The sequence below is a fragment of the Canis lupus genome, chromosome 14 (genome assembly GCF_048164855.1).
Source record: "Canis lupus baileyi chromosome 14, mCanLup2.hap1, whole genome shotgun sequence".
NCBI lineage: Eukaryota > Metazoa > Chordata > Mammalia > Carnivora > Canidae > Canis > Canis lupus.
The window spans coordinates 8280912-8294976 of record NC_132851.1 but is presented as its reverse complement, the minus strand read 5'-3'; the positions used below and the strand labels follow the sequence as shown (position 1 = coordinate 8294976).

Here is a 14065-nt window from a genome sequence, read left to right as displayed (position 1 = left end):
GAAAGAAAACAGAATTGTGTGTCACTGAGACTAATATGTGAATTTCTACAGAAAGATAGTTTCTAATTTTCTGTGGAGAAAATTTTCTCTTCCTAATATAGCCAATCAACTTAAGTGAAAAATGGATGGCATCCTTACTATCACCTCAAGGGGATGCAATATCTGTCAAAGAGCTGGCTTTCTTTTCTACCAGTTCCTACTGAGTTAAATGAAAGTCTCCTGGCCTCCCATTTTATGAGAGTAAAATAATGAATTTCTTTTCCTATTAATTCCTATTAAATTTCTTTACCTATTAAATAAGGTAATAGCACTTTCAATAGTTACAGTCATATTTATCCTGCAAAATATTAGGTGAAAATGTAAATTTTTCTTTCAACCTATCCTTACTTTCTAATTTCAAACTAAATATTAGAAACTTATTTTTATAACATATAATACATTAACGATATATTTATGTATAATTTTATATTAAGTTGTATTTTAATTATGTACATAATTATATATATTTTCTCCTAACATACTACTAACTTAAAATTTGGAGTTCTATATTCTTACACTAAGCAATGTATCAATGATCAATGATCATCCCAAAATGTAATGTGTTATCACTACTGCCTCTCTGGATTAATTAAGTTGACAAAAATGTCTGAATCCACATACTACATACTACCTCTTTTTACAAGAACAAGAAGTGGTACATGCTAATAACTCTTGGTTCCTTTTATTTATTGTGATCCTGTAACATAAGGCAGGTACTCTATGATACATTTAAGAATATATTTCCTGTCAAAGAAGGAAAATGAAAACTCTTTAAATATAGATTTAAACACTCCTTATTTCAAGCCAGCTTTTACATGTATTGTTGTGGATACTATAATGGTCCTAGCATCTAAAACAAGTACAGAAAATATTAATTTGCCCTGAAATCTAAGTCAACATTACCAACTACTCAGACCATACCATTCTCATTTTCAACCAAAAGTCTCCCATGCAGGAGACAGGCACCAGGTTACAAAGTCACTGTGAGGTCTTCAGGAGTTAATGGTCAAGGAGGCTTTCTAAACTTCAGGGTAGCCAGATGCTAGTGCTGCCATTCCATTTCCACAATTTTTAGGGTTCTATTGACCATAGGGATGAGAATTGGCTGACTTCTTTTGTTTCTAATCACCAGCAACAGGAGAAAGTCATATGGGAATTTGAACAATGTGTATCAAATGGATAGGTGTAAAAATAAAAGTAAAATAAAATAAAAATAAAAATGGCACATACACAAACGCAGACATATAGAGACACACAGTCATGGTAAAATACACTTTAAAAAAAAGCGGCTCTTTTAAACCAATAAAGTGACTCAAACACTTGTGAAACTGCATTGGTGCAGGAAGCAAGAGAAGACCCATCTCATTTGCAAAGACAAAACAATTAAATTAAGAGAATATATATTTTAAAAATCATGAAAGATCTTTAAACACACTTTTAAAAAAAAGCAAGCAAGTGAGTACATGTGCCTAATGAAGACAGGTTACTGGGGAGGCCACCTGGCTCCAAGTTAATGGTGGAAATAAACTGAGATGTATTGTCTCAGGTATTTCTTTCAACATAATGTTAAAGTGTTAAAAGAGTATCTAGGGTGGGAAAATCGAATATATTTTCTTATTTAACGATATCTTAAAAAGCACCATCCTCAGTTTTGAAAGTCAATGTCAAACACCTAAAGCACTTTGTCTGTTTGTTTATTATTAATTAACTCTATGCCCGCCATGAGGCTCAACCTCACAACCCTGAGATCAATAGTCACATGTTCTACTGACTGAGCCAGGCAGGTGCCCCTTAAGCATTGTTTTTAAAAGGAGTGAGCCAGAACCTTGGGCTGGGACTACCTGCCCTATTCAGTGCTTATATTCAGTGCCTTGCAAGCAACTGACATTCAATAAATACTTGTAAAAGAATAAGTGAATACATGATGAACATAAAATATATTAGAGGGCAGCCCCAGTGGCTGAGCGGCTTAGTGCCACCTGCAGCCCAGGGTGTGATCCTGGAGACCCAGGATCGAGTCCCACGTCAGGCTCGCTGCATGGAGCCTTCTTCTCCCTCTGCCTGTGTCTCTGCCTCTCTCTCTCTCTCTCTCTCTCTCTGTCTCTCATGAATAAATAAATAAACTTTTTAAAAATAAAATAAAATAAAATATATTAGAATTGGCCAATCAACAGGAAAATATTTTTAAATATACAAAATGACTTATTAAAGTGGAATTACTTCTTTTAGTCCTCATAATAGCATTATGTGTTTTAAAAATTCTGCAGGTATTTTCAGACTCTTGAATTACATTATCAGCACTTCGAGCACTAGTATTACACTCTATCAGTGCATTTTTTAAACTTCACAAAATCATCTAAGTAAATGGGTTCACAGACTGCATCTAGCCATTAATGATTACCTTTGTTACAAAAGTATTCCACTTCTTCACAGCTCAGATTTTCAGGCCCAAATTCTGTAGAAAAGCTTTCCTCCAATGGAAAGTCTCCTTTTGAGACGATGTCTGTTTCCTCTGATGGACACTCTTCTTCTTCCTCTTCAATGGCATCTTCTAGCGGCCCTTGAAAAAGAATCAGGGACACTGTACCAAAAACATCCAAAGAAGATAGTGAAATAAAATCCTTTAATAGGGTCTTTTGATTAAAGTGGTGAGAAAAAAAATGCATTCTATGAATACACCAACCAATATTACTAAGGGGACTCACACAAGATAATGCCACCTTCATATTCACAAGAAACAATGACCTATAATGAGAAGTGGAAGGGAACCAGTACCTGAAGTTACTGTATAGAATGCAACCTCCATCTTCAACCTTTCCTCACCCCCAATTCCAAACCCAAAGCTGCTTCTCCTTTTTTTTTTAAATTCTCTCCCGAATTGCAAAACCTGTGCACTTTATGTTCATTTGTTAGAATTAACTGCCTGGTAAAGAGTACAAGTCTCTTTTACATCGTTGTACAATTTTACCTGAGATTTTAATAAAGATTTAAAGTAATTGAATGCATTTTAATTGAACTGAGATTTTAATAAAGTCTATACTTTTAAAAATCCATCTTAAGAGTGGATTCCAAGAAAAGATTTCATTATATGTGTTTGAGGCTTGAAGAAAAATTACATATTTCTCTCCCTGATGAAAGCATAACCCTATTCATAATTAATTGAATTTTTTCTGAAATGAAAAGTAGTTTTCTAATGAAAAAATGTAATTTGTATTTATGTGATACTTTTTCAGTAATAAAAATACAACTCCCTTAGAGTGAATGAGAGTGAGGTGCTCTACATTAATGGCCCTATTTTATTGAAAGGAAAAGGAGGGCTGTAGTTGTTCAGATGGCTCTAAAGTGGACTACGTGGGGATACCACATGGCTGGTTGTGAATCTCTGACCGTCCTAAAGGAGCAAAGTATCCGACTCATCTAACTAAGCAGAAGCCTGCATTTGTTCCTAAAAGAAGCAATGTGGCATGTTATCCAAAGAACACAATTATGGTAATTTGTACTAATTGTCACTCACATCCACCGTCTCATCAGACAGGCTGACTACTTAAAAGGCTTCGGCAGTCTCTCTCTCACTTCTTAGAAATGTGCTAGGAAAATTTCAGGGCCAAAGAAGAAATCTTATAAATAATTTAAATTAGTGCACATATTACAATTTTAATCTATGTGGTACATAAGAACAGTAATACATCTGATACTTTCCCCAAAAAAAGTTTCCAAACGGACGACAGAAATCATAGGACAGATTTTCATGGACAAAACTAGTTGCATGGATTTAAATTAAGAAATATCCAAGCAAAAAACTTCTTATGGAGTTTCTTTATTCTTTTTACAATTTATTTTTTTCTCTTCCTCAAAATAATAAATTTTAAGGAAAAAAGAATGCCTTAATTCCAAACACTGGTAATGTTTGTAATGTGCTTTCTTATCCTCAAGGTGGAGAAGGGGCAAAACAAAACAAAACAAAACATGGATTTCTGTACAAACTACATTCAAAAGTCACAGATCTCATATAAGTTTTTATCTCTTATTCATTATTTTCAAGTTTAAAAGTATAATTTTTAACTCTTAAAACAATTATGTCAAGTAGCAAGTATGCAAGGAATACATAAATAGTATAACAAAATATGATCATTAAACATTCATCTGATAATTCTAATTATTAATGCTAAGTAAATGAAGAATAGAATATTTTCCATATTTTGTAATTTGTAATTGTAATGACAATTTTGGTCAAAATAAGACATGTAAAGCTGTCTTATTTGTATTTCAAGTAAGATTTCAAAGCACTTTCTTATGTTATCTTTAAAATAATCCACCAAAGTAGGTAGGAGAATTAACACTATTTTTTTATTTTGTAGATATGGAAAATAAAGCTCAGGAAATTACTTAACCAGAATAAGGTTCATTCTAATAAGTGAAAAAACTGATGCAAAAACCCAAGATTTTAAAATATCTTTTATTAATATACCATACTACTCTGCAAATATTCTTCAGTAGTTATTAGACACGTTCCTTCATAAATAAATCTATAAAACGCAAAAATCTTCTGAAATGCTTAACTTTTATTAGCGTATTTGTTCATAGATGCTTAAAGTTTGTCTTTAAAAACTGAGAAACCTCTTGCTGCTCTAAGATTATTGAGAATATGTGTTATAAAATATTAGATCCCCTCCCCAGAAAAATTAGGAAGATTTTCTTGCAGATTTTACCAAAATTAAAATTCTTGGTTACTAATATTTAATTATTTACATAATTTATATCCATACTAAATCAGTCTACAAAGAAACTGCCTTAATATCAGTTATAACAGAAATGACAATATAGACTTTTTCTGGAATATATACTCAGCTCTGAGTTTTGCTAACAAAAATAACTCTTGGGGATCCCTGAGTGGCTCAGTGGTTTAGCGCCGCCTTCAGCCCAGGCCGTGATCCTGGAGTCCCGGGATCGAGTCCCACATTGGGCTCCCTGCGTGGAGCCTGCTCCCTCTGCCTGTGTCTCTGCCTCTCTCTCTCTCTCTCTCTCTCTCTCTCTGTGTGTTTCTCATGAATAAATCAATAAAATCTTAAAAAAAATAACTATTTGGTTGTAAAATAAATATTTTAAATAATTCACATATATTTTAGTAAATTTCTTTTTTTCATCTCTGGATGTTCTTCAATTATAGAAGCCTATATATTATAAAGATAATTCATGCATATTGTAAGAATAAAATCAATAGTATTAAAAAATGTTTTCTTTTAAAAAATTTGAATTCTAAGCATACATCTAACGTTCTTGGAAGGATTTTTATTCAAGATAGTACATAATGGAACAATTATTTAAAATATCCAATGACAAAAAATTAGCTCTAATGGTATATCAAATTAAAACTTAATACTTTTTGTAAAAATGAAACAGAAAGCTCATGTGAAAACTTGAAACAACCACAAAGCACCGATCTACACTTTATAGTAAACCTCCAACTAAGCCATCCATGTTATGGTTATCTATTTAGATTTATATTTTATTTATCAAAGATTGTGATAAGATCTTAATTGATAATATAGTATCCTATATTCCAGGGGCTCCTTTATTTTATATGCTGGCTATCAATTTGCAATCTCAAGTATATAATTGAAAAGAAGCACTTATTTTCAAAACCAAACTACAAAAATCCACATGAAAGGTGAAAAATTCTTGAGTTCATTGTTCTAAATACACGAGATCTCATCACCAATATTTAGACTAGTCCACAGGAAGGTGATTTCATGGCCAACTTGTATCTCTCCCAAAGCAAGTGTCAGATTTATATAACTTACCGTACTTTAAAATGAGAAATTACTAACCATTCCTTTCACCATGCTATCAGATCGGGCTCTGACAAAAAAAGGTTTCTCTTAAAATGCATAGTATTATGGTTTAAGATCAGATCTCACTCTACTCTCTATACTGCATGTTTCTTTAACAGGAAAACCTTACAGATAATCGGTGGCCGTAAACTAACATTTTAAAAGGGTAAGAGACAGTAGAAGCACAAGTACAATTAATAGCACCAATGAAGGAAGGAATGAAGGAACCTCGTGTGTATGGATTAGTGGGCACAGAAGTCCACTTCAGAAAAATCATCACACATAATTTGACACAAATAATAATATCTACTCAGAAAAGGCTCACGACTGAGCTCCATGTGCCTTCATGGAGAAAATTACTTCTGATTGAGGCCACTTGGCAGGCAAGTGTAAGGAAATCTGAATTTCAGCTCTTCGACTGCCTCTGATTTATAGATATTGAAATACAGTTACCAAAATTAATAGTCTTAATGTGTATAAATATAAATACCTCATTTTAAAATGCTACTAATTAGCTGTACATCCTTAAACCCTGAATACAATGGGGCTATACGTCAGGCCCGTAATGCTGTTAACTGTCTCTCAGAATGAGTAGGCATCCTTCCACATTTTATACTCGATGAAGAATAGATATTACTGGAAGATTCTGGTGGGCACAAAGTAATACTTCCATTTTCAGAAGGGGAGATAACTGGGTACTCAGTAACCATTTGAATGGACCACAGCTATCTTTGCCCTCTAGAGATAAAGCTGAAGCTAAGAAGATTCACAACACCTGACAATACGGCGGCCGTCCAATGCATGGTACATTTGCATTTAGCCAGTACCAAGAGTTATATTACAAAAACTACACCTAAGTGTGGCGAAATTTTTCATTTGGTGGTTGTTTCAATGATATGCCTTTGGTAAAGGCACATGGGATGTCCAAAATTAAGTAGTCCTGCCTTATATACTCGTGGCATAATAATTGAATAAAATGAAGATAAAGAACTGGATGGTTAAGAAGCAATTTGAGGAATACTTACTACCCAGACAAATGAATTTATGAGAAAAATATTGCTACAATTTCAGGTGGTTAAAGAAATCCCTGAAACCCATTCATAGCCACTGGAGTAAGAGCTAGAAGGTGACAAAGAACACTTACAGGGACACTTAATTATATATATATATATATATACATACAAATTCAGAGGAAAAAAGATTAAAATAAGCAATACTATGAGGACATGCAAGAAATGGTAAGGACCAACATAGTAAATATTAAATCAAATATATGTGTCTTCCAACATATGTTGTCTCGATCAATAACTTCCTACCAAGGCAGCCCACTATAAATTAAACCAACCCTCACCTTAATGTCAGATTGTCTTCGTTCATATAAATTCAAAGCACTTCAGAATGAAGCACCCAAGAAAGAAACTAAATTATGCAGAAATTAATATACATTGCCAAGTATGAAGAGGAGAAAGAAATGTCAAATTCTATGGTCTTGATTCATTATCCCCCCAAAGAGGTCCTTTCTCTTAAGCACTCACTGTCATTAATTTATTAAAAATTATTTTAGTTTGGTTTTGTGTGTCTTCTGATTAAAACAAGAAAAACACATTGTCATAATGGAACTATAGAAAGCATTCAATCTCCTTTCCATGCATTAATATTCTAAGCATTCTAGAGGCTGCACAAGACTAGCCACCTAGCAAAATGAGACTGTTTCAGAATACTGGGCAGCCTTGATTGCAACTGACAGGTGGGAAGAAAGTCACATTAAAATATTATCATTCCCAATAATTATAATAATCCATCATAGCGTGCTCAGAAATTCTGTTAGGTAAGTTTCTTTGGAAAACATACAAATATTTCCAACCCTTTTTATTTTGGTGCTTCATACTGTATAACATTTCAGATCATTTTTATCTTTGATAGTGTCATTAACATTAAAACTTTCATCACAAGCTTTACATAACTTTACTTATGCACAGAACAAAGAATGCATACCAATGGAATAATGGAATACATTTCTCAAAATCTTAATAAATTAATGAAAAAGAAAATGATGTTTTCCCCAAGTTGCCAACTTTTGTTTCATGCCCCTTTAAAGTCATTTACAAAAGATCTACTGAGACAAAGAAATGAGAAGTCATGCAAAACCTTCTAAATATAGGATTATATTATATATAAAATATAGGATATATTATATATAAAACATTAGGATCTCTAAATCGGGTAATTCAAGCAGTAATATATGCCATGCTTTAATTATTACAGAATAACTGAGCCACATTTATCATGTGATACTACCTTTCAAAAGGTAAATAGGAACATATAAACTAGGGATGGACAAATCCTGGCTCACATTTAATATGCAATACACAAATGTGTCAAAATTCTATACTGGCATGCTATATTTTAATTGATAGGTAAAAGGAATTAAAATAGAATTTTCATTCTAAAATTAGGTTACATTTTCTACATGTGATGGAAATGAGGCAGTGGACTGATGCTTAAATTGGATGTCTTATTGCCTAAAGCCCTTGTATGCTAGCCTCATAGTTCTTTGTTAAATTCAGAACGATTTTCATAAAATACAAAATGTAAAATCTTTCTTATTAGAAAGATTTGAGCTTTCATACTTTCTGTACATAGATGGCCTGCCCGTTCAATCAGAAATGGGAAATAACAACTCAATTCTAAATTAAAAAGCAGAAATCCACCAAAGTATGCCCCTCCCCATCTCATTAGGGAGTAGGAGCATTTCTATCTTCAGAGTACTAACATATTTTCACTAATTTCATCTGGGGTGGATTCTGTGGTTCACGGTAGCTCCTCTCATAGAGTTTTCAGCTGCTACACTCAGACTTCCTTATGAATCATCACTACCCTGTAGGCACACCTCAAAATGCTTCTCACTCGGTTCCTATTACATTTGTCTCATGCATATCCCACAGCGCCATTTAATGAGAAGGGGCAGGGAAGAGGGATCTCTTTGGACAGTGCAAATCCATACTAACTCATGTAATTGAGCTTAACAGCAAGAATAAAGCCTTATTTCTGTAGCCTAAAAAAAAAAATAGTATTTAAACGAGCAAGTTCTTCCTGCAGTCACTCACTTTTAACAATAGTTGCATCAGGGGATCTAGTAGGAAGGAAACATTTTTATTAATTTTTCTCTTATCTGCCAGAAGAATGTTGATTTTTTTCATTTGCGTTTGTTGCCTGCAGGTAGCAGACCAGAGAATCATATAGTAGAAATTCTTCTTTTTGATTAATTTCTTTCCATGTGTTACGTTATTTCTTATATATAATTGATTTGGGGCTTTGCTCATAGCTGTACATCTTTTTTATATCTACACCAACTGCTGTCCTTCAATCTAAAAAGTTGAAGGAAATTACCTGAATTTTGTTAAGTTTATTAAAAATGAGATCTGTGAATATTTAAATTGAGTTTTGAAATGTTAATGCAAAAAAGATATTAGAGAATTTTTAATGGAGGGTTAAATCTGACCATATTCCATTGTAAAACGAACGGAAGGGGGTCAAGTTTTATTCAAATTGTTTCTTTAGGGGAAAGAAACCAAACTCTTTGATTTTATAAAAACAGAGTAATATTCTCTGCTGCAAGGTTTTTGGCCATTTTTACAGATGACAGTATTACTACTTCCTATGTATAAGTCCAAAAACAATTTAAATTCTTTAGTTCTCCCTGCCCTGAAATGCTTTGCTTTGGGTACCTCCATATTAACACTGAATAAAGTTAACAAGAAAATAGCAATTTTGCTCAGAACATAGACAAACCTCGCAAGCAGCAACTCTCTTACATAGTAGCCTAGCCACTGATATCACAGGAAAAATAAAGTTGGATGAGGAAATATGACAAATTTGAGCTAGAATCTCTAATGACTACTCTCAGGAAGTAACTCAGGCATTGAAAAAATTCAGTTCATTAGTAAATGCCTTGTGCATTGACCCAGGAAGTTAGTGACAGAGATGGCATTGAAATTCAAATATTTTGTAATCAGGTCTCCCTCCAGAGCCCCATAAAGCTATTCTCAGTTTATTGAAGATGGTAACTCTATCATAAAGAAATATGGGAGTATATTCATTACTAAAACAATATATTTTTATATGATTGTGATGTATTTCAATAATAAAAAGCCCCTAATTGGTAATAAGCACAAAAGATGAAAGGCTTATACATTATTTTGTTCTCTTTATGAGACTTTCATGTATTCATTTATTCATTCTTTCTTTATTCATTTAACGAGTATTTATTGAGGGTGAAAAACACGGCAGGCACTGCGTTAGGTATTAGGATAACAGCAGTGTACAATATGGATGGCGCCAGCAGAAGGGGCCAGATAATCTAGCTAAGGAGACAAACTTTATGCACATGAGGGTTGAAATTTATTTTTTCAAAAGCAGCTCCATTTTAAAATGGGGATGGCAGGAAAGGCTTCTTGGACGTCCTAAATTCTAATTATTAGTGCATTTTTCTTATTTCCTCTGTTCATTTAGGAGTCTTTTTATAGTAAAATTGAAGACCAAATCAAGGAGAGAGAATACTGAGCCTTACAAAAAAATCTAGACACACAACTTTAAATTATTGCTAATTATATTGTTGAAGGAAGTTTATTCTACTTGACAGTGTGAAATCCATGGTTCTTTCCTGGTTAGTCAAAGTGGGTGCCCTCCACCCTCATCCTGACAGTTAGTTTGGGGATCTGGGATCAGACAAGCAGGAATTTTTCCCCTATGTGAATATTACTGTCACAACAGAGACATCAGATGTTGCCCAGAATATGTTAGATAGTCCATTGGATTTTTTAAAGCACTATGAGTAAGAAACTTATCCACAGAACCTCTTATAAATGATATGTGGCTGATACGTATTTATTAAGTGAATTGATAAAAACTTACAGCCTTATAGACTTATACACAAAATAATTACACATTTTATTTATTTCTTTTATTTGACACACAATGTTACCTTAGTTTCAGGTATGCAATATAGTGATTCTACCTCCCTATACCTTAAACTATAGTCACCACAAATGTAACTACATCTGTCATCAGACAACACTATTACAATAGCATGGACTATATTCCCTATTCTATGCCTTTTATTTTTGTGGCTTATTCATTCCACAACTGGAAGCCTGTATCACAATTCCAGATTTCCGGATATACTAACTACAAAGCTATAGTAACCAAAACAGTATGGTACTGGTACAAAAACAGACACATACACAATAGAACAAAATAGAGAGCCCAAAAATAAACCCATGCTTATATAATCAATTAATCTATGATACAGAAGGCAAGAAGATGCAGTGAAGAAAGTCTCTTTAGTAAATGGTGTTGGGAAAACTGGACAGCTACATGCAAAAGAATGAAACTAAACCACTTTCTAGCACCATATACAAAAATAACTCAAAATGGATTAAAGACCTAAATGTAAGACCTGAAACCATAAAAATCCTAGAAGAGAGCACCGGCAGTAATTTCTCTGACACTTGGCCATAGTAACATTTTCCTAGATGTGTCTACTGAGGTACGGGAAACAAAAGCAAAAATAAACTATTGGCACTACATCAATATACCCCTTCCTTAGAAATGTCAAAGCAGAGACACCTGGGTGGCTCAGTGGTTGAGTGTCTGCCTTTGGCTCAGGTCTTGATCCCAGGAACCTGGGATTGAATCCTACCTCAGGCTCCCTGCAGGAAACCTGCTTCTCCCTCTGCCTATGTCTCTCTGCCTCTCTGTGTCTCTAATGAATAAATAAATAAAAATCTAAAAAAAATGTAAAAATCAAAGCATCACCAAACTATAATCAGTAATCTTATCTGACAAAGTAAATTCTATAAAACTAGTTGATAATATCCTACATAGTTAATAACAAAGTTAAATTAGTACGAGCAAGAGAATTGATTTTTCAAAATCATCTTTTTAAGTGGAGATATAGAAAAATAGGGAAAAAGTACTTGTCTCTTGAGTCTAGAATAGATATATATCTCTCTAAAGAGAATCAAAGATAATGTATATGTTGAATTTTAAGAAGTCAGCAACAAAAGCACTAGCTGGTGGGTGCTAAACAAAGCACTCTGATGACTAATGTACTTACACAATTTCATAAGGCAAAGATGAATCAAGAATGGTCCCTAAAAGTTCAGTATGCATTTCTTTGTCTCATATGCAACATATTTGTCTTATATGAAAACATCCAGTAGGTATAACTACATGCAAGAAATGAAGGAAAAATATCAATTCACTGCAAGGTTTTGGGGAAAATTTAATTAGAAGACAAAAATCAACAAAATATTTGCATCATGTTTGGGCCATTGTATATATAAACTTCTTTTTCTTCTTAACTAATAAAGTTTTTTTTGTTTTTTTTATCTTAACTAATAAAGTTTGAATCTGACTTCCATCTCATCAAATAGATCAATTTCCTTTTTTTTTATCCTTCATTTTAATGACACCCATTCTTACCCTGCTTTATTAAAATGACTCTTTACTTGTACAATTAATTGTTGATTGAACCTTCTCGGAAAAAAGAAATATAAATAACTGCTCTTGAAATGATGCCTGACTTCGCTGGCTGATTACAGTTAGTCTGTCAGCAAACAGTGTCATCCTTAGACCAGTGGCATTAGCCTCTTCTAAAAACTTGCCAGAAATTCAAAATTAATTATCAGACTCTACCTCAGATCTGATTTCAGAAACTCTGAGGGTAGGGCTAATCTATTTGTGTTTGACAAAGCAAGCAGGTGATTCTGATGCATGTCCAAGTTGAGATCAGCTATGTAGGAATATAAATGCTATACAGAAGTTACTTTGCCCCAGTAGCAATTATATCTATTATTGTCATTTAATAGAAACAGTAGGACATCTTGCATTTAATACAGCTTCATGCCTCAAATGTGGATAGACACCATGTGTCCTGTAGCTGGTGGTCTGAAATCAAACTACTTTTCACCTGGATAATCCATGTAGTTACTCCTGATTAAGTAGCATGTTAGGTTTACTTATTTAGTTCTGGTTCATCATTCTCCCAAATAATCCCTGAGAGTCCATAAAATGCTCAAATTACATTGTTTCACAGACTCTGGGATGCCATGGAATAGACTGTGGCCACTTGAGGCTGATCCCAAATGTTGCTTCTCCATACCCATTCAAGAATCCTGGATAATACAAACAGTTGACTGGGGAGTTGTTCTACCAAAGAACCCCTGATACAAGTCTGGCTATGGTATAGAAAGGAAGTCTTTTTTTTTTTTAATAATAAATGTATTTTTTATTGGTGTTCAATTTACCAATATACAGAACAACACCCAGTGCTCATCCCGTCAAGTGCCCCCCTCAGTGCCCGTCACCCATTCACTCCCACCCCCCGCCCTCCTCCCCTTCCATCACCCCTAGTTCATTTCCCAGAGTTAGGAGTCTTTATGTTCTGTCTCCCTTTCTGATATTTCCCACACATTTCCTCTCCCTTCCCTTATATTCCCCTTCACTATTATTTATATTCCCCAAATGAATGAGACCATATAATGTTTGTCCTTCTCCGATTGGCTTATTTCACTCAGCATAATACCTTCCAGTTCCATCCACGTTGAAGCAAATGGTGGGCATTTGGCGTTTCTAATGGCTGAGGAATATTCCATTGTATATTCCATTGTAAACCACACCTTCTTTATCCATTCATCAGAAAGAAAGTCTTGATGCAAATGAGACAGCTTCTCAATTTTTAAAAATTCAGGTCTGCTGTTTGAGTGTCTTGAAGACCAAGAACCTCAAATAGCACAGCGTTCTCCTCAATCTCCTCTTCTGAGGCTCTAGCATTTCGAGAGCTAAGAGGAAGGGCACTCTGCCCAGACAGAGCTGGCCAATCAATCAGTGGCAATCAGTGCGAAGCGAGAGGTCCCAGCCAGGTCACACACATTCTCCTGCTCATCATCTCTTGCTCCAACCCCTTATTATAATCAGGACGGTACATAACTCAGGTGTGATCTGTGGGATTTTATGGAGCAGCATAATGGCCAGCCCTCACAGCTAGCCTACATACGCCACTCACAATACCACATGTCCTAGCACCACCCCCTTGAACCAAAGAGTCAAGGTGAGGGCAGCTACAGAAATCTGTTCCATTTTTCACAAATAGGTGTGGCTTCCTTCTCCTGGAATGCTGCCAATTTGGCCCT

General features: G+C 34.3%; 1 protein-coding gene across 5 annotated transcripts in view; it reads right to left on the bottom strand.

Moving 5' to 3' along the window:
• The window catches only part of ZFPM2 (zinc finger protein, FOG family member 2), a 457190-nt gene that overhangs the window by 358663 nt on the left and 84462 nt on the right, over window positions 1–14065 (bottom strand). For 2 of the 5 annotated variants that reach the window (XM_072774199.1, XM_072774202.1), the window contains exon 2: window positions 2441–2599. The exons of 2 other annotated variants lie outside the window; for them this stretch is intronic. In XM_072774199.1, the coding sequence (XP_072630300.1) occupies window positions 2441–2599 (159 nt within the window). Of the gene's footprint in view, window positions 1–2440; window positions 2621–14065 lie in introns of all 5 variants that reach the window. One more of the 5 variants, XM_072774198.1, reaches the window with a different exon arrangement.